General features: G+C 38.9%; 1 protein-coding gene across 2 annotated transcripts in view; it reads right to left on the bottom strand.

Moving 5' to 3' along the window:
- Positions 1–12,315: 12,315 nt before the first annotated feature.
- VPS41 (VPS41 subunit of HOPS complex) overlaps positions 12,316–22,125 on the bottom strand; it is a 99,021-nt gene continuing 89,211 nt past the window's right edge. For both annotated transcript variants that reach the window (XM_015854992.3, XM_015854994.2), the window contains exons 24-29: positions 21,232–21,372; positions 19,154–19,290; positions 15,357–15,456; positions 14,618–14,662; positions 13,195–13,274; positions 12,316–12,681 (exon numbers count right to left, since the gene is read on the bottom strand). In XM_015854992.3, the coding sequence (XP_015710478.2) occupies positions 12,601–12,681; positions 13,195–13,274; positions 14,618–14,662; positions 15,357–15,456; positions 19,154–19,290; positions 21,232–21,372 (584 nt within the window). In that variant the 3' untranslated portion in view covers positions 12,316–12,600. The remainder of the gene's footprint in view (positions 12,682–13,194; positions 13,275–14,617; positions 14,663–15,356; positions 15,457–19,153; positions 19,291–21,231; positions 21,373–22,125) is intronic.

Raw genomic sequence — 22,125 nt, 5'->3', positions numbered from 1 at the left:
CATCCCAATATTTTACTGTAATATCCTTATAAATCAGGCCACACACTTTATGACTCTATGAGAACATTTGTCATGAGAGGAACATATTAGGAACAGTCATTTATTAATCCCAAGAGATGTTGTGCATAACTCGTCACAGAGCATGGAAAGGCAGCTGTCTGAGAGCTCACGTAACTTGCAACCAGACAAGACAACAAAGGGCAGCAAGCAGAACAGCAAGACTTTTTCATACACCTACAGAAATCCTTCTAAAGCACATAATTAACCTCATTAGGAAAATCTTCTTACTGGTCTTTGCTAATGCAGCTGCCTATGGAGAAATTGAAAAGCTGAACCATCACACAGGTTTTATGTTAGCTATCTAAAATTGTGTGAATTTGGTCTAATTCAAATGTATTGAGGGCAGTGAGACTCTTTCAACTGCACTGTAGGAGCTTTGCATCAAAGTCCATAATCCATTGAGTTTTTTGAGTAATGAGCAGATAAGGACACAGTGCATACGGTGACAAGGGCTAGTAATGAAAATGCCTGTGGTGCAGTCGCCCTCAGCCTCTGTTAGCAGAGAAGGAACTGCTAACAACGACAGGATAAGCTCAAGAAAGCAGGCCCAGCTGGTAACAAACAGTGTTACCTTAAAAGAGCATGTTGCACACTCATTAATGCTAGCAGCTAAAACTGCAGAAGCTGGAATTGTCACTTCAGAGATGGTGTGATGCTGGAGGATAGGGATGTACCATGGATTGTTTCCTCACATATTCCTGCTTCACTTAATAAGTTAGAAACTAATTAAATGAAAAATGGATTTATGGGTAAATCAAAGTGCATCATGTGCAAAGAAGTTTAACTGAAACATTTTTCTTTTGACTCTTCTCCTCCAAGATGCTCTCTAAAAATGCAATTGAAACTCATTCAGTTTGCAAAGCAGGATGATTTCCACAGCCTGACTGAGTGCTCACCAGCAATCCAAGTCTATTGCAGGGATGAAGAAGCAATCCTATTTACAGACTAATGCAACAACAAGAGGAGGATGAGCAGCTGGTTATGCAGCACTCTCTTGCTTCTTAAAACTCATGACTGAAAACAATAAGAACATTGGTTAAATAAAATGACACCATTTTTTTTGTGTTGCTCTTCATAGACTACTTAGACTTAAATTGCAGAGAATGGAGAATGCTTGAGATAATTAAAATTGCTGCAGCGATTTAGCGATTTTGACTGTCACTATACTGTGACAGTCAAAATCACAATGTGATTCTTCTTTTATAATTCTTGTTTTGCACAGTTGTTCCCCATGTAGTTCAAAATAACAAAATGTGGGCATGAAACAGCGTACATCAGAGAGAGCGTGCATGTGAAAGCCAGACTAACTATGTTGTCCCATTTAAGGTAAGACCACTCCTACTGTATTTGTTTGTCAATGCTATGAAAATCTGACAGAGCAAATGTGCATGCAGTTCAGGCTGGGTATTGTTACTCTGTTCTCATAGACTGAGATCACAGCCCCAGAGTATCACTTACCTGCATTGTCCTTGTCATTCAGACCCCTGCTGACTCATCCCCACTTGCTGGGCTTTACACCCAGAACAGCCACTATGCTGGAAACATCCCACCAGAGTTGATGGTAGCAGAAGGTACGTAACTGCCAGGACCAAACTTAGAAAGATTCACAACAAATAAAAGGAAGATGCAAAGAGTTACGTTTACTTCCTTTCAAAAGCCTCATGAGAAGGGCATAAACAGGGAAAAGAGGAAATTCTATGAGGACTGAATGAACCTTTGCATAGAGCCATTATAATACTGGCATCAGTGTTTTCTGCAGATTGTATTAAAGGCAGCAGAAGATTGTTGTGGGAAGTAGCAGTGGAGAGGAGTGTGAGGATAAAATTGGTTACAGTTGGTGGCAATGAACACTGTAGCTATCCCTTGTCCACAGTAATTCCAGCATGCACAGCTCAACCTTTGCAGCAGCTATTTCTGTAGTGAGCAAGAAGCAAAAGAAGGCAGAAGAAATTCACAGGCTCAGTTTGTACTGACAGTATCTATTTGACCTTACAAGGACCTGTAGGATGCAGTGTTACTTGGAAATACATAAAGCTGGATTGCACAGACCCGTAGACAGGCATCCTTGTCCTGTGGGGAGCAAGTGGCAGGAGATGTTAAGCCACAATGTTTCTTCATCTCTAAATTGCTGTGAGTTTTGGTAAATAAGCATTATGGCCACAGACACAATATATTTGGAAAGATGCTTCCCACATCTCACAGAATGCTATCAAAAATAGCAAAAACTTCCCCCTGAGTTTAGAAGCTGTCACATACTTTCCCAAAAGTGCTGGCTGTATTCCAATTTACTCTGCAAGTATTTGTTTGCGAGTTCCTCAAATACTTTTTTTTCCTTTCCCTTTCCTTCATAAGCTAACTTTGCACTAGGAATGGGGCCAGAGGTTCATAAAGCCTCATTAGAACTTGTCATGGTCTTTTGAGATGGAAGAGTTGGTTATTGGGATTTCTTGTGGAATTAAGTAGAGAAGATGCCAAGGAAATGTACACCTTTTTCCTAATGCAGTAAGCTATTCCTAATATTCCCCAAAAGCTGCTTGACTTTTGACTGCCACCAATTGTTGTGGTGACTTGTTTGTAGGGTTAAACATAGTGGCTCCTTGGTCTCTATCCTCAGTCACAATATCTAATTTGAAATCCTTCATTGTCTTTGCAATTTTATTTTATTTTCTCTTGTGTTGAAGAATTTTGGTGACAATTAACTAAAACATTGCCCAGTCTCTGGACAAGTTCCAGCAGGACATGTTCTCAATCAGCTTTAAGTTCTCATTCTGGATTAATAACAAATATTTTCCTTTTCCCCTTAAAGATGGAGTCCTGATGCTTACCCCAATGGGATTTATCAGCAATTACTTCTTCCTTGCGATTCGGTCATCCAGCTTCATTTCTCAGTTTTAAACAGATATCAATCCATTAGAAACCCTTTGGTTCGCAGCTCAAGGCTGATATTTTTATTTATCTCTCTGTCTCTCTTTGTTTTTGTTTTTTTTTTTTGTTTTTTTTTTTTGTTTTTTTTTTTAACATGAGCTTAATCAGTTTATTTCTCAAATCTAAAATCTTGATTACCATCTGAATGAGTTACTGACAGGTTAATCATCTGCTTCCGGCAACTCAGATAAACATGAGGTGCAGCTTCCGTCTCCATGGTCTGTGCTCAGTTTTCCCCAGCACATGATATAAGATAGACATCTTGACATGTCTCTACTTTAATAGCACTTGTACTGATTTACCCACCAAATAAGTGAGATTTACTGGTCTCTTTTTCTATGCATTTGAAGCCTTTTGGAAATGTTTAGCAGCATATTTACTATTTCCATTCTTCTAGAATTAGGACTTAGTTTGAAGACAGCTTACATAAAACAGTAGTAATATCCTGTCTTAAGATCCATTGGTGAATATGTACTGATGTCCGTGGTTTCATACTATTCATTGATTTTTTTCTTACCTATATAACAGTTTAATTTCAGATGTTTCCCTGATAATAAATGCTTCAGCATAGGTTTTTCTTGAGTATTTTTATAATAAATAATATTTTAAATAACTCATTTGATTTTCCTAGTGGAGTCTGTCTTTGCTGAAATCCTACTTTGCTCCAGTTTTCTATAGGTCCCTCTGCAGCTTGCTGATGAAGTTTAAATTGCAGGCTCTTAGTTTCAGCATGGTGCTTCTCACTGACTCTTGTGGCCCATGCAATTGCGGCTAGGTACAAGTGAGCTGCCAGAATGCAATGCTCTTTTCCTGTGTCCCTTGACACTGTGCACATATTTTGAAGGAGATCTGTTTATGTCTAAACTGTCTCTTGGTCTTTTCCAACCTGGGTGATTCTATGATTCTATGATCCACTTTTCTGCCTACCTGAACTTGCTTTGGGAAGAGAGGATTCTTTTACAAGTCCACTATGATGAATTCAGCAATTTTTTTTTGTATCACTTACAAATATTTTACAACTTTTAACTTACTACTTCAATTTATTATTACTATTATCATTAAATGTTAGCATTTACTGTGATGGATTTACTGCACCTTACAAGGATACTGACTTTTATCCTATTTAGGACTCTCTTACTAAGTGTCTCCTAAGTTCTTTTTTGGACTCCCTGATTATGTATTTCAAGATACAGTCATTTGTAGTACAGAAAATGTAATTTTCTCATGATACCTAAGCCTGACTTTCACAGAGTCAACTTGGGAATGACTGAGGTCTGCTATTAGTATTTCCCCTTGACTTCTTGCATTCCATACTACCACATTGGTCATGTGGCTATCATCACAGCATCACAGCATAACAGAATTGTTTGGGTTGGGAGGGACCCTTAAAAATCATTTAGTCCAACTCCTCTGCAATGAACAGGGACACCTACAGCTACACCAGGTTGCTCAGAGCCCCATCCAACCTGACCTAGAGTGTCTCCAGGGATGGGGCACCTATCAGCTCTCTGGGCAATCTGCTTTATATGTAGGCATAACACTTCAAATCATTAATGATTCTGTACTACCTGTTGATGGTATTCATTTATTTATCTATCTCCTTTGATTCAAATTCTTTTTAAATGTATACAGCCTGCCTTTGCCTCTTAAGGTTTTCTCTGATACTTCTATAGACACTGAACTCAGTGCCAAGGTGTATCAGCAATACCTTCTCAGCAAACTCTCATGCAGAAACCTGGATTAGATGATTGAAGATCCCTTCCAAACAGCATTTTTATGACACACAGCAGGTACTGCTCTGAATTTTATGTTCCCTGATTACAGGTTTTGTGGTTTCCTACTGTTAGGATTTTTTATTTATCTATTTTTCAGCAGTTTCCTAATTCAAATATATATATTTAAATGTCTTTTTGTTTTATTGAGTAGTTTTTCATAACTTTATCTTTGGAGTGTTCTAGACAAACAGCCTTCCTTCTTAGGGGTATTTTAGACCAAAGACTGGCTTCTTATTTCAGTGTTGGAAACTCCATCCCATATTGATTTAGACAGAACCCACTCCTTTTTCACCACACTATTTGCTTGAATGTATTTTGGGACTCTGCCTTTGTATGTTTCATGCTTCTGGGACTACCAATATTTCAGAAGTGTTACCATGAAGGTTTTAATTTTAACTTTTAACACTTTAAACTGTTTAATGTTCTCAGACTATTTTAGGTTATATTTCCCTTACATGATCATGTGCTGATAACAGTTACTGTGAATACTCTTGAGATAATGCTTCTGCAATCGCAATGGCCAAAAAAAGCCCACCACAAAAAAGAGATACTTGGAAATTTGCATTAGGCCAGAATTAAAGAACAACGACACAACAGAAATCTGTGGCCAGTTTGAGATTTTCACTTACAGAGATTCATCTTTGGCAAAGTATAAAACACCATCTCACCTCCTGCCACTGTGTGGATTGTAGGACAGCCCACTCAGTAGCAATGTTTGATTCAATCCGGCGTAAGAACTGGATGCTGTCATGAATGAACAGGGTGTAGTGAGACAGGAGAAGAAGGATTTAATATCCAGAGAAATCAGCTTAAGGAAGCCTGATAATTTCATTTCTGTACCTAATCTCATCGTGCAACAAAACTAGATTTTCATTCTTCAGATCCCAAAGTATTTGTTTTTCCAGTATAATGCTGCAATGCAGCTGTATCAGTGAACCACTGATTAATCAGCTGGGGCAAATGTTGGGTCAGCTGTGGGAGCACAGGTGAGAGTAATGTAGCTGTGCTCCCGGGAGGGGTGGAGCTCGACTCCACCTCCTCTGAGACCTCATTTAAGGGCTGACCCTCACTGAGGCAGCATCTCTTGGAGACTGCTCACTGGTGAAGATTGTCCCAGCTCCTTCAGCTAAAGCGTCATCAGTGGTGAGTTCCCCTTTTCTTATATCTTCTGTACATTTGTTACCATCCTTGTAGTTACCACCTACACAGCAGCATATGAAAAGAAAGATGTAAAAACAACTAAAATCACCATCACCCTCGTAGTTCATAGGAGCATCTTAAGGAATAATCTCTTTTAATGCTCTTATAACTTTGTTTTAATTTGGTTTTGAAAGTACATGTTAATTAAAATGGTTTTCACTGTTTCCTAGAATAATAAATGACAGTCATAAATCCCTTCTGCAATGAATGCTATGGACAACCACAAAGTTCTACTATTAGCATAATTTCTTACTCCACATTTCCAGACTTCTACAGACCATCACAACCAGCTCTAAAGGAAAGGTGTAAGCAATTTTATGGCAAACGTAATACAAACCACTGTGTAAGGAGGGTCAGATTCTGTCCCCAGTTAATCAAGAGAAATTTGTCATTGATTTTATCAGGAACAAAACTGTTCTTACGTTTCCAAACTTCAACACAGACTTCATCAATCAAAGGTCCTCCTGACGTCAGTGTTTCTTGCCTTAGAGCCTACAGCTGCCAGGAGCTATAACTATCAGAGAATCACTGAGTGGTCTGAGTTGGAAGGGGCTGTTAAAGGCCGTCTAGTCCCACTCCTCTGCAATGAACAGGGACATCTACAGTAGATTAGGTTGCTCAGAGCCCTGTCCTGCCTGACCTTGAATGTCTCCAGAGATAGGATATCTACCACGTCTCTGGACAACCTGTTCCAGTGCCTCACCACCCTAATCTAAATCTCCTCTCTTTAAGTTTATAAGCACTTCTGCTTGTCCTGTCACCACAGACCATGTTAAAGAGTCTGTCTCCTTCTTTCTTCTAATCCCCCTATAGATACTGAAAGGCCTCTATACAGTCTCCTCTTCTCCAGGATGAACAGCCCCATCTCTTTCAGCCTGTCCTCATAGGGGAGGTGTTTCATTCCTTTGATAATTATTGTGGCCCTCCTCTGGATGCACTCCAACAGGTCCACGTCTCTCCTGTGCTGAGGACTCCACATCTAGACACAGTACTCCAGGTGAGGCCACGCCAGCACAGTGTAGGATGGGCAGGATCACCTCCATTGACCTACAGACTATACTTCTTTTGATGTAACTCAGGATATGGTTGGCTTTCTGGGCTTCAAGGGCACACTGCTGGCTCATGTCCACCTTGCCATCCACCAGTACCCTCAGGACCTTTTCAGCAGTGCTGTGCTCTGTCTCGCAGCTTACACCGATAGTGGAGGTTGCTACAACCCAGGTGCAGTGCCTTCCATTTGGAAGGGCTATATTGAGCAAGGAGAATGCACATCCAGGCACATACTTAGGAAAGAAAGAGATAATGGGATAATGGTAGCAGGACACAGCCCCCTCAGTGCATCACCATGAAACTTCTGGACACCACAGAGAGAGAATGAAAATCTACATAGCATAGAACTGAACTATTCCAGAAAGATACTCTTGTCCCAGACTTACAGATTCCATAGACACAAAAAGAATGCTTCCCAACTTTGGGTTTCCTTCTAATGAAAAATTGCCATTACTGTGCAGAAATTTCAGATGAGAACTGGTAGACCAGAAGCAGCTGGTGATAGACACTGCAAAGAGCTTCAGCGGTGCTTGTTCTAGCACGTGCAAAGAGCTGCTATTGAACAGATCCTGCAGAGTAAAACATTATTGCCACCTCCACCTTTGAGCGCTCCGACTTTACTGTGTATATACACGGTATGTGTGGGTGGTTGCTCATTTTTTGAAAACATTTCCCCAGAGCTGTTTATTGTGTGTCTCATCCCTCCTGTGACCAGAAACAGAGAAATCTGCATCTTGTATGATCCCTATTTGGAACATGCCATCCAGCTGAAATCTTGCTAAAAGCAACTTTGCAGCCATCAAACACCAAGACTCCATCACCTTGTCAGCCTCACTAGACTTAAGTCCTGCCAGGACAACACCAAAAACAAAGGGGAAGAAGAACAAATTAACAGCCCTCTGCAGCTCCCGTCACTTCCTAGCCCTGAATTAATCTGCTGCATCTCTATCTCTGCTAGCTTGTCGTGGCCACAGCAGAGCCCACCTCTCCTGGCAGACTCCTGCTGCTGCAGCACCCTTTGGCAGCTCTGTGCATTCAGACTGCAAATGCCTTTGTAGAAAAGCTGCAGACAGAACACAGAATGGCCCCTAAGACCTGCTCCATTGCAAAAGGTTCATTTAAGGCTCATTTTGAGTTATTTTAGAGCTTCTCACACACCTCGTTTTCCTGTACATTTGATATCTCAAGACACATCAGATGTCCTCTTTTCAGCATAATTTAGTGTTTGATTATAGTGAAAGAAAGCGTGCATTGTCTTGAAGAACAGAAAAAGCATCTCCAAGGGATTTCTCTAATGCTGAGAGAAAATAAATCTTTCACAATGCGGCAGAGAAAAAAGTCAGTCCCCAAAGTATACAACTGACAAGAAATTCTCTAGATTTGGTGCTTTCTTTCATAGTATTTTTACTTCAGTTGTTCCAAGAGTACCACAATACACTCAGATCTACTGTTTGGCAAAAGTCTACTTGAGGGAGGAGTTCTGGAGGGGAAGACACAATGACAGTCTCTCCAGTAAATATGGGTAAAAGCTGCGTCAAAGCATACAACAGATCATGAGAGGGGAAAAAGATTTTTTTCTCATAATGCTCCTCAAAGGAGCAAAAAATTTAGGCAAAAAATTTTTTCTAGCATGTATTTTTTTAAACTGCTATCAAATGACACAGGAAAGGACTGTTCCAACCAACTGGCCCAGAGTGCACTGGTGTTTTCTGAGGTAACAGAGGTACAAAACTGGAATGCTAAACCACAACAGTTCAGAAACGGGAAGCTCAACATGAGTGTTGACAGCATCTATCAACCAAAACTCGAGAGCTGCCGTAAAAGTAATGCCTCCTATTTTATGACACAGGCCTGCAACATCAAAGGTGGATGTTAGTGGTATGAGAGCAAAGACTGAACCTTCCCACCCATATTCTATTACACTTGTTGCTGTATGACAGATGGCAGCAGAGGGACAGTCTGACCAAATGGCATCTGACTTGGAAGTGCTTATGAAGCAAAGGTGTGCCATTGAGTTCCTCCATGCAGAAAAAATGGCACCCACTGATATTCATTGATACTTGCTGAATATTTATGGAGACCAAACAGTGGATGTGAGCACAGTGAGGCAGTGGGGGGTGCATTTCAGCAGTGGTGACAGCAGGTCCCTTCCACTGGTGCAAATTTGTACAAGCACAGCATGCAGGCTCCTGTTCATTGTTGGTAGAAACACATAGCTAATGCTGGTGACTATGCTGAAAAACAGTGTTTTGTAGCTGAGAATTTGCTCTTTGTATCTGTTATAGTTTCCATGGAAATAAATTGGAAGCATTACTTTCAGAGCAATATGCATAGAAAAAGGTGCAGCAGCATAGTCTCCTACTAAAATTACTAGTTGCCAAACACAACAGACAAGATGCATTTCTTGTTTTTAGCATCAGAGTAATCCTTGACACATCTGCATTCAAGCCAGTGGCAGGAACTGTCCATGAAAACCTGTATTTCAAATAGGAACAGGATGTGGATCTAAAAATGCACAAGCAGCTCTGTAACACAAGATCGTTCATTCATTCTTGTGTCTTGGCAGTTTGAGCCACTGCAGTGGCTGAGCAGTACAGAATAACCAGTCCAGTGTTTGTCCTTTCACACTGTGGCCAAAAAGAACAGAACATGACTTCCCTTTTGCATATTGACAAGAGTTGTGCGTAGGGTTAAAGTCTGAAAGGTCTACCTGAGGCATATAATTAGCAGTTACCCAAAGGTCATATATACCTTCATATAGAGCATTCAGAGGTGGCAGCTACCAAACCAGCAGTTTCTGATGTGATACCAGTGATGTTGCTGCAAAATAGCTGCAGAAACATGTCCTGATGCTTCACTACAGCCAAGCATTATCCACGTGCTTCAATTCTGCAGTGAAACCCTGCTGCTACTAAATCTGATGAGAAAACTTGTGTAAGATGCTTAGATCCCCAGCACACCCAAGGGCTAAGCATGTCAGAGAGCTGACAGCTTATTCTGTTCCACCACCGGATACCCCCTGCCTGAGGATTCCCAGAGGTCAGCACCTGTCAGGTGAACTTGGGACATTGCAGGGCTCCTTAAAGCATTAACTCACCCACTGCCACTTGTGACAAGGAACAGCAGATTCTTGCTCACTCACCATGCACAGCTGATTTCAGTACATCACTGCTCAGGTGAAAGGGCTGCTTCGAGCCCGCTGAGACACAAGTACTACCTGCAAATGCAGCTGTAGGAGATGCAGAAGCCCACCATGAACCTTTCAGCTTCAGAGATCCCAGAAAGATCTGCAGAGGTGTTCCCCGTCCTTTCAGACATGTCTATCAGCCATAAAAAAGAGCACCCAATAAACCCCCCAAACAGAAAAATTATCATGAGAACACCTGCCCTAAACTCAGCCCACAAATCAACATCTTAGACAAGCTCTGGTGAGACTGGCTAAGTATCATGCTTTTCAGAAGGGTTATGCAACCTCAAGGCTACTTTTTAGGCCGAACTCTTCTCCAGAAGAAAAGCTTTTGGGTCACTGACTATTTTAGACTCCAACCCCAGACTTTCTGTGATGCAAAGGCTTCTTAGGAAGAAAAGTGAATCAAAGCCAGGACCATGAGCCTCTTGTTGAATGTTAATAAGCAGATTCAGAATTCAAGAACATGAAAAGGGTAGTCCCTGGAGCCCAAATGAAAGAAGCTTTGGATTTAGAGGAGATTTTGATTAGGTTTTTATAAAGTGATCTAAAATTACTTGCATAATGCGAAGAATCTGCCAGGGTATAAATACAATATGATTGCTAGTGATGGCAAACGAGCAAACTGAGTCACTGAACACATAAATGCCTTAGGGAATTTAAGGCCAAGCTGAAGCAAACAACATACTTGCTTTAAATTGTCATGCAACTGAGCCACAGAACACCATGTGGCATAACGGTGTAAGAGCAATTCAACTTTGCTCCTGTAAGCTGACAGCTTATGGCATGGCACAGTTTTTAGGGTATGACATAGAAAAGCTGCTTAGAGTTACTGACAAAAAGATTTTAAAAGTTTTTAAACTTCTCTACTGGCATGCAAGAGCTCAAAATCCATGATGAAACAACCCTTGAGCTTACTGGAGCATTTCATTTGCAGGGAATCAAAGCAACTTTTCTAATCAGTGCAACAAAGAAGGGATAAGAGAATAATATACCGGAGAATGTGTACTAGCCATTGAAAACGAACCACTACTGACCCAGGCAGTAATTCTTATGGGTGGTTTGATGTATGAAGATGATGCTCTGCACCACAATGTTCATAATGTTCTATTACTTAGAATCATAGGATTGCTCAGGTTAGAAATGACCTTAAAGATCATCGAGTCCAACTCCAACCTAGTCGTACTACCCCAACTCTAACAACCCTCTGCTAAATCCTGTCTCTGAGCACCACATCCAAATGGTTTTTAAACACATCCAGGGATGGTGACTCAACCACCTCCCTGGGGAGCCTATTCCAGTACTTAACTACCCCTTCTGTAAAGAAGTTTCTCCTGATATTGAACCTAAGCTTCCCCTGGTGCAACTTGCCATTTCCCCTCGTCCTGTCACCTGTTGCCAGTAAGAAGAGACCAGCCCTTCTCTCACTGCAATCACCTTTCACATATTGGAAGAGAGAAATAAGGTCTCCCCTCAGCCGCCTCTTCCCCAGACTAAACAGTTCCTTCAGTTGCTCCTTGTAGGGCATATTCTTCAAGCCCTTCACAAGCCTTGTTGCCCTTCTTTGGGCAACAATTTCATCTACTGCATGTTCATAAATAGTCTGCACCATTTTTCCTCCACTAAGTCCAAAGATCATTGAGTCCAACCCCAACCTAACCATAGTACCCCAACTCTAACAAGCCTCTGCTAAATCATGTCCCTGAGCACCACGTCCAACAGAAGTACAACACAACTACACTTATAAGTGTTAATGTCTACTAGTGACCCTTAAAATTCTCTGTTTGGGTTCAATATGACAAAAACCTAGCTGCAAAAACAACTGCGCTGTGAAGACTGAGAAAGTAACCATTTTCTAACAAACTATGAATGCGTAGCCACACAAGCAATGTATGATCCAGAAGTACAGAATTAAAACTTAACAAGTTTGTTAATTTAATATCTAATTCAAAACACAAGCACCTTCAGGTCCTGAAGCAATTCTGTCTAAAGAAGTCGGATTCCTCATGGATCTCAAGTCAAACAGTTCACTAATAAGAATTCACAATAATTAATTTTTCTTTACACAGTGGTGACTCCAATCTATGAAACACTTATACTGATATCAAGCACAAAATCTTCAGACTGTTTTCCTCTCTTTTTATTATCCTTTTCAGTTCCAGAGTTAAGTAAAGAACAAAAGCTGGGCACAGGAACAGTGAAACACGGATTATGTAACAAAGAGTTACTAAGCAAAGATTTGCACATTTTCTGTTTGCAGAAAGCACTGGGTAATCAGGATAACTTACAGAAACCACTTTTCAGTCACATTCAGAATTATTTACAGAAATGATGACTAACAGAAACTACAGTGGCTCCTAACAGACTTGGTGTCACAAACTGATATGGACAACTAGGGGACTGCTATTTCTTCATCTCCAAGATTGCGCTCCCTGGTCCTCTGTGTTTGGCACTGCATATGTTGCAGAACTGGACAGAAGATACCTGGAAATTAATAAGAAAACAAGCGTCTAAGACAAATATATTCAAGTTAGAACATGAGAAGATAAATGAAAATTGCTAATGCTCATTCCAGTGTTACTATTCACATTCAGGCTGTTGCCTATAGACAAAGCCATGGATAGGTTTAGGAATGTGATGTTGCTGAACAGAATAATACAGGTTGTTCTGGAGTCAAAGGGCAGAATTAAGAAAATTCAAACAGGTCGTATCCCCCCTATTATTCAGAGTTGCTTCGTATACTGAAAATTTAGACTGAAAAAGGTAATAAAATACTTCTCAAACAGCAATTTCTTTCAAAACTGGATATATTTTGCTTGCAGCAGTCTGAAATATCCTTTCCCAAGTCATATACTATTACAAAGTACTATAAAAAATAATAACTTAATCACAAATTAATCCCTGATAGGACCACTCCCTTCCCCAAAGATGAGATAAAGAAATTATTTGTCTGTTTGTCTTTTGGCAGAAGTGGCAGAGATTAAGTTAGTTCCTTACTGTATTAGATACTGGGAGACATTCCTTGTGAAACATGTGTCTGCAGTGGAACACTACCACATTGAAGGACTTGGATGCATCTGGGAAAGAGAAAGGTAAATCCATTACAAAAGAATAATGGAACAAAGGATTCGGTGGCCACAGTAGTAGCCCTGTTTAATTATACACAAAGAAACATTAAGTCATGCGCTTATCATATTAAGTTTATAAGTTATTCCATCTTATTTATAGAAATCACACAGAATGAAGCTATCAAATAATGTGTCCTGGTGGTGAAGTAACAAGATAATTTTATCTTGAGCCCTAAATGATTTTCAGCTGAAATTTTTAGATCAGTATGTGCCACATGCTAAATCTAGGGAGGGCAGAGAATAACCTACCTCCAAATAATTCAGGCATTTTGAAGAAACATTAACAAAAACCACTCTTGCATTAGTGAAGGGGAAACCAAAATACTGAGACTAGAGTCTACACTCCTAGGACATAAGCTTTAAATGTGGCAATAAGCTGCATAAGTGCTTCTTGACTCATGAATATTTAGCCCAATTAGAAACTTCCATACAGTATTCACATAATCAAAGTACAATCACCTCACTCATCAGCATATACCCATCTCTCAGGGCATAGCATGTCCAGCTCTGCCAGGCTTTCTAGTGCCAAGTGTCTGTCCTGGTCTGTATGTTGGTGCATTCAATCACAGTACAGCTGTGTTTACTATTTTTTTCCTTTTTCTTTTTAAAGCAAAAGATGGTAGAAACAAGATTAAACAACTGGAAAATATTTTATTTGGCTATGCACAACTGGCAAAAAAAAACAGTTGTAACCAGATACTTTGCCTTACATGTTCTTGTTTGAGGATGCCACAACAGATACTCTCCTGGTCAAACTACTATTTCTCAAGATGCCTAGCATCTATATTGGTATTTCTTATCCTTAGCAGAATGTACATCTTCAAAAATGATATATTGAATTTCTAGTTTCAAGACTAACTTCAGAAATGTTCTTAAAGTGTTGTAAAAAGCATATCACATAGAAGCTTATAGCCTGAAAGTTCAGTCTAAATCGCAATACAAATTTAAACAAAATTTGATGGGATCTGCTTTGATTCATGATTCTGACAATCTTTGAGGATATGCATGTTGACTAATTAAAGTTGCTTTCCATTCCACATACCTCAATACAGGAAATAAAATAATCAAACATGAGTAAAGAAGAAGAAAGTAAGTCTGGGTTTACTACAATCAAAAGGTTCAGATTAGACTCCATTCCCAAATAAGAGTTCATAAGCAAGCTTTGCACAAGAGACTACAATTTATACAGCAATTATCAAGGGAGAGTATTACACGTTTCTATGAATAGCAGCAAACAGTGGATCCTCTAAAAATAAAAAATAGCCTCTTTTTCTTCCAGAAAAGCATCCTACCTGAGGGAAGTATTGGAGACAGGCATGATTCACAGATATTTTCCTCTGGAAAAAAAAAAAAGAGAGAGAAAAAAAAAAACTGAAGTAAAAACTAAAACAGGCATTTACACATTGCAATTACAGAAATGGATCCTACAGTATTTACTTGAGATACTCACCACAGACCATGGGAAATTAGAGAGAAACTCTAAAGCAGCATTTCTGTTAACAGCAGGAAAAATGTACAGATTCTCTGACTTTGGTGCAGGAAGAACTGCAGGAGCTAGACCAATATCAGAGCAGTAGACACATAAGGCAAACTCAAATAAAAAAGGAAGCATAAGATGGGTTCCTGACTTCTCTGCTGTATTTTTCCAGCAGAAGCTCTGATCTTCTGTCTTTCTATCAGCTCCTGGTATTAACTTGTGTAAATCACAGAACTCCTCATGCACGTCAGTAGAGCCTCACAAAATATTTTCAACCATTTTTAAAAACTATCTTGTTGCAGAATACTTGACTATCTGTTTTGGCACCAAAAAGCATTTTCCATCTTTACAGACAAATTGCAGGATGCAATATGTAATATATTGAGCAAACACAAAGCTACATGATGAATCTTGTCTCTACAAATAAGATCTACAGTCTACAAAAGAAAAAGTAATACTCAGGTTTTCCAGCAGCTTTCTAAATGGACTGTGACATGGCTTAGGTTTATAACCACAGAAAAGACTTCGAGTCACCACATTTCCCCTGTACCCACCATCTACCAGAACACCCTTCATTTGAGTTCGATGCATTTTCTTTAGCAAAGAAAGAGAGTCAGCAACAAGAATCTTCTTGCAGCCTTCCCGCAGCAAGATCTGTTATGCAAAGAACACAAAGTACAGAAAATGTTAAACAGGTAACACTTTCCTTGATTTTTTGGTTTGTTCTCACTCCTGCTACCTGAAATGTAAAGCAGAACAACATGCATTGGATAGGAAAAATGATAGGAGTTTACACATGATTGATGAAAGACAGGCTGGGCATCATAGGAGAAAACATTCCCACACAGTCAAACATTTTACTATTGCTGAAGAGTACTGGAACTTCCCCAGGTTCAGAACTGATTTTTTTCTTGTCCCTCCAGTGAAGAAGATGCTCTTGTACAGGAGCTCCAGTTAAATACCGTTCGCTTCCAGAAAAAAATTAAAAAAAGATTTTATTCCAACTGAATCCTAACTTTCAGCAGAAAAAAAACCATCTTGTAGCTTTCAGAATTTAAAAGGACTGTTGGACAAAATAAAGGCAATATAGCTGGTGGTTGCTCTTATCTATGTAAATACAAGATCAGTTTGTAAAGTCACATTGACAACAACTTTTCAGTTACAAAGAGCTATGTTTTGATTCTGTGTTTTTGGAAGCACTTTTAAATGCAAGCAGTAGAGCTGGAAATCACTAAGCTTTTCTCAGGATATCAATACGACTTAGGCCAATTTGGTTAGCTGGCCATAGTTTGAATGATAATTAGTTACACTGAAAATGCTGACTGGAGAAAGGTGATTTATTTGCTGTTAAATAGAAAATGCGCTAGAAACATGCCACATCAATAAACTACAGGTTCCTTTTTAAGACAGCCTATATTCAAGAGTTTACAAACCCAAACTAAGCAGCTTGTGGTCTATTTCATCTATAAATTTATGGCACTGAAGAATTAGATTTTGGGAGTTAGAAATAAAAAAAATAAGTTAGACTACACTTGATAAACACTGTTAAAATGCAAACAATTCTAACTTTATCTTTACTGTCCACGTAATCATAACTTTGTTGATGAACGTTACTATACATAAACACTAAAATTGCTATTACAGCTCTGTTATGGTATTAATATATTAACTTCAATAATGACTAGCAGAAAATTATCAAAATGTTTCTCAGGAAGGGAAGAAAAACAAAAAAAGGCAATAACCACTTGCAGTTTTAACCCAATTCAGAAAAGCACTTACATGAGAGCTCACATCTTATACCGTTTAGGAAAATTCTGAAGTCTGTATTCAGCTACAGGTCATGCAAAATTGCATTTCCAGAAATGGGAAAATAAGAACAACCTAAAAATGGATATTCTTATAAGAGTAATAAAGAAGCTGAATAGATTCCTAACTGTAAAGTATGGCTGTAAAACCATGCAGAAATAAATCAGTAATACTTATTTGAATGGACTGCCTAAGAGATAATTTTCACATTATCTGCATTTTCTTTCTACCCTATAGAATACCTAATACCTCTTTTAGTGTCATGTTTGTTTGGTGTTGGAGGCAAATCCCTTCACAAAGCTGTAGACTATTCACTTTAAACCTGTGGTGAACTTAGGGTAGCACGTACAATGATTGTAGCGTTCATCTAATGGATGGTAATTAGTCAAAATGAAGCAATCAACCTACCATGTCTCAGCTTTGATGAAAACCGATATTATTCAGGGAAGATTAAAAATTAAAACAAATTTTATTACTTTAATAGACTTATTTGCTGGATTCACTAACACACACTGCAAACTACATATGGTCACTAACACACACTGCAAACTACATATGGCATGCTTTGGCAGCCATTCTGTTTAATTCACTTGATTTTGTTGGGATGTAAAGTATTTTTTTCGAAGAGAAGAAGTCTAAGAAGACCTTCTTTTCACTTCTGGACATATGTAAAATCACACCTGAAGAAAAGTTTACTACAAAGGAAATTCAGGAATATAGTAAAAAAAATCTATACCTGTGTAAGTACTATCTTGCACAAAACAATCTTACCAAGGCTTGCAAATGAGGTCACAATCAAATAATATAAAGGCCCAGGTGTAATACCTTTTGAGGAGCTGATGTTATAAAAAGATCAGCGTGGTTTTCTTATTTGGCAGTGACTTGCAAGCAAAGCAATGGGTTGTAAGTTCATGTATGCTCAGCCTTTGTGGATATCAAAACAAGATTTACTTTTTTATCTTTGAAAATGGGAATAGCAAAACTTATGCACATACAGAGCTGGTGATCTGAAAAGATGAAATCACAAAGTCCAAGCCAAAGAAATCTGGATTGCCGTACGAGTTTGAAGTGTCTGGTACATTATGTGATACAAACCAGGAAGTTTTTAGCAAAACAAAAGTTGTCCCAGGCCAGAATAGAGAACATGGATTTCAAACCACAAAGGTACACAATGTGAAGAAAAGGCATGGCCAGGCATCATTCAAACAGACTGGAGAATAGCTTTTAAGAGGTTAATGATGAAGCTAAGACAGAACTGCCCTCAACTAGGAATGGCCTCTTAAAACATCTACTAGTCCTAGCTGAATCCTGAAGTATGTGCTGAGTACAGAAACAGTTCTGCTAACAAAACTGACCACGCCAAATTAAAGCTAAATTAGGTGAGTGTGTGCACAAGAGCCATGATCACATCTCAGAATTTCAGTGCAGAGACACCATCTGTTTATAATGGTGCAATTAACATTCCCTGTAAGACTTTAGGAGCAACCTTATTTTAAGCTATAGCTCATAATTCTCAAAGAAAAAAAAAAAACAAAAAAACCAAACCCACAAAAAAAGGTCCCTTAAGTAGTCCCCTTTATTTCTTTTTATTTTCTTTTCTTATGTTGTTGTGCTATAGTACCAGCAAGCCAAACACAAGTTACATTACATTTCCTAATTTATATTACTCCTCAGAGATATAAATTGTAGTCCTTTTGCTATCCAAATCTACTTCAAAATGAATTAACTTAAAATCCATGAAGCATTTCAATGATAAGCACAAAAAAAATTCAGATACCTGTCTAGAAACAAAGTACATCCTTTTAATACCAAAATAATTTTGTTAAAAGCTACCTGAGGACAAGATGATACTTATGTCCACAAAATGTGACCAAATGATTTTGTCAGCTTTTTCAGAATCCACCAACACACACCGCATATATGTGAACAGCACTTTATCACTCTCTGTGCAGACGTACAAAATGTTCCATTTTGATTTCAACAGAATGCAAGAACAGAGGGATCAGCAGTTCAAGCAGCAGGGAACTGACAGCAACAAGATCAACATGCAACTGTTAAAAAGATGCACGCTATTTCCACTAGCATTATTTTGGAAAGATAGTAACATCTAATGAAGTCAATTAAAAACTTGCAAGAAATGCTACAACGAAATGCAAATACAATGCAAACATGTACCAGTCTGTCAGGAGTAGTGCCTTGCACAAAATAGAGGTATGCAGGAACAAGACACCTATTCTCTTTGAAATCCTGAAAGTCATGATCTAAAAGAAATACGTAAATCATCCAAGTCTTTCAAAAATTCTACTTACTCACCAGACTTATGACAGTATGGGAGAGATTCAGAAGAGGCAGATGCTACTTAGAGAAAAGAGTATTCATCTGGACAAATTTCTACCCTTTCTGCCAAGTTTTTATCCCAAGTCACTGTGATAATTGTGTCCTAACAAGATGAGCAAGCCTACGTGACAGGCATTTCTTGTGCTACTCACTGAAATGGTCTTTGATGTCTTTCTGAAAATCTTCACCGGAAGAACACAACATTTACCTGCAAGTTGTAGTCCTGAAGAATTTTCACTAGCGAGTCTCTCAAATTAGGAATCTCCATGCCTTCCTTAATACGATGAATCAAAAGAATGGGGTCAACATGAGTTCCAATATTGTTCAACAAGCCAGTAATAAAAGCTGTGAAAAACAAGAAACAAGTCAATTAAGAAAAAAAAAAAATCATCCATGTTATTAAAGAATGCTTCAGTGGCAGACAGGCTTTGGCTGTTTCCATGACAGCTCTTAAAAGAGAGAACTAAACCACTTTACATAGCCTTCATATCTTTCTTACAAAGTTACATATGTTTGAAAATAGGCCTTTAGGGAAGATAAAGATACACTCTGCCTATTCACAGAACTCCAGGGGTATCTGGAAAATGGATACCAGAGTAGCAGACCAAGTCATAGAATATGGCCTGGGTTGAAAAGCACCACAAAGATCATCTAGTTTCAACCCCTCTGCTATATGCGGGGTTGCCAACTGCTAGACCAGACTGCCCAGAGACACATCCAGCTTGGCCTTGAATGCCTCCAGGGATGGGGCATCCACAATCTCCTTGGGCAACCTGCTCCAGTGCATCATCACCTGTGTGAAAAACTTCGTAACAATATCTAACCCAAACCTCCCCCGTCTCAGTTTAAAACCACTCCCCTTTGTCCTATCACTAACCACCCTTGTAAACAGCTATTCCCACTCCTGTTTATATGCTCTCTTCAATTACTGGAAGGTCATCAAAACCACAAGAACATAACACATTTCAATTCAATCGAAAGATACTTGTTCAAACAGAAGTAGAAAATTCACTTCATTATTTGAATATCCTATTCTAAATGGTAGGATTAAGAAGCGCATTTGCAAGCACTTAACTTCAAGGAAACATGTTTCTCAACAGTGACAAGATGGACACAAATGTCCAACTTCCTGAAATGTATGTAATTGGCTAAATGAAACAGAAGGATGAACTTCAAATAAGACTAAGAGCTGACCTCACAGTTCAATAACATGCTTTAACTTGGTCATCATTGAAGTTACCAGGAAGTTATCAGGAAGTTGGACTCGATGATCTTTGAAGGTCCCTTCCAACTGAACTATTCTGAATGCTTTTTTTCAGTGCCCAAAAATAAGGAACACCACCAGAGTCACTCTGCATAATGGCAGATGGAATGGAGATAACTGTATATGCTTTGAGATCCTTTTCCTCTAAAGTTGTCAATAACTGTAGCACTGCTTTTAGCTGTGAATAACATTTAGATATGGATTTCTGTTGGTAAGGTAACTTGATAACATCATAATTCCAAATTAATAACAGATTTTGGTTGCTGCTGCTTGTCAGAATTAGTGGATAAGTGATGAAAATACATTTATTCTGGCGTTAATTCTATGAGACATTCAATCCCTTGGAAAAAGAGATCTCTGCAGAGATTTTAGAGTCTTGATTTAAAGCACCAGAAGAGATTGCAAAACTAACAGAATTTGTAGTTAAAATAATTCTGTATTTTTCCAGTCATATGAAGTCCTCTGAGTTTGCTTCCAGAAAAAACAGATGCTGTTAAGGAGATTCTGACAGCTTTTGAGTCTGTCTGAACTTTAAACTTGAGCAGATGTTCATATCATGGATGAAAAGCAAAAATGGTCTTATTATTATAGATCTTGCATTGATGACATAGAAAAAAAATTGAAGGTCAGACAGGTGAAGACTTGCCATTTTCAAAACCTGCAGGGGAAGCAGCTGCAACAAACATCAGGGTTTACTTTGGGGGTACCTAAAAATAAAGCTTCACACACTTCCAAATTAAAATTACTGTTCTGTCCTTACTTTGTCATTAAGGACATAACTGCACAGAGCTTTCTCAAGCGTTAAATCTCTATGTACTCAACCTGTAGCATGCCCACATGTTGCCTTGTGTGAATCTTCTGTGCACTGCAGGAGGAGATATGGCATGTTCTACAAACCAGAACATCTCCCTGGTGATCCAAAAATGCCTTTGCTCCGCACGCATGTGGATAATTCAATCCTTTACCTTCAACAGCATTCCACAAAAAATACACAGGAAAGGCTAAGAAACTATCCTGCTTACGTGGTTTGTCAATAGAATATAAAATGAGGTCTTCCCAAAGTTCTCCATCATCTTGTTCCTTGGCAAATTCAATAGCTTTATCTACATCTTGCAATTCTTCCATTATCATCTTCAACGCACTGCGGCTGTTACCCATTCTGCCTGGAAGGATAAAATAAGTAAAGAGTTTATAAAACCTAAAGCACTGAGTACTGATAAGCATTTAAGAAGCTCTTGTTACTTTTTCCTTATGAATTTTCTAAGTGATGAGTTCCCCCATATGAAAGATCTAATCTAATCAACCTGATGAAAGGAAAGCTTATTCCAGAGCTATCAGTATCACCTGAACATGTGCTCATAGTTCTCTGCTGAACCGGAACCCAGACTCATACTTACAGATGTGGTGGGTCATACTGAAGCAACATCTGACACAAGTTGAAGTGCGTTCATGTGCGTGTATGTTTGCATGCATATAAACTTTAAGATGATTTATCCCTTGTTAAGAACCTGTACGAACATACTTAACTTGCTCTATGTACAGTGCAGCTTACACCCATGGAAAATAAGAGGAGGAAGGAGGAAGCAGTAGCTCTGAACTGTTCTTTAAGTAAATCCATGAGTAAATTCTACTCTGCTCTCAAATGGTCAACAAAATGTCCTTATTAAAAAAAAAAAAAAAAAATCAATTATGTCATAGAACCATAGAATCAACAGGGTTGGAAAAGACCCAGAGGATCACCCAGTCCAACCATCCACCTATCACCAACAGTCCAAATGTTCCTTGAACATCTCCTGGGTTGGTTATTCCACCACCTCCCTGGGCATCCTATTCCAGTGCCTAATATCAGCAATAAACATTTTCCATTCTGATTACAATTAATACATGAACACACATAAAAATCTTGGAGTCATACA

This window comes from Coturnix japonica, chromosome 2 (assembly GCF_054131305.1).
Source record: "Coturnix japonica strain WE chromosome 2, WE-NBRP24, whole genome shotgun sequence".
NCBI classification, from domain to species: domain Eukaryota; kingdom Metazoa; phylum Chordata; class Aves; order Galliformes; family Phasianidae; genus Coturnix; species Coturnix japonica.
This window is presented reverse-complemented; position numbering and strand designations above follow the sequence as displayed.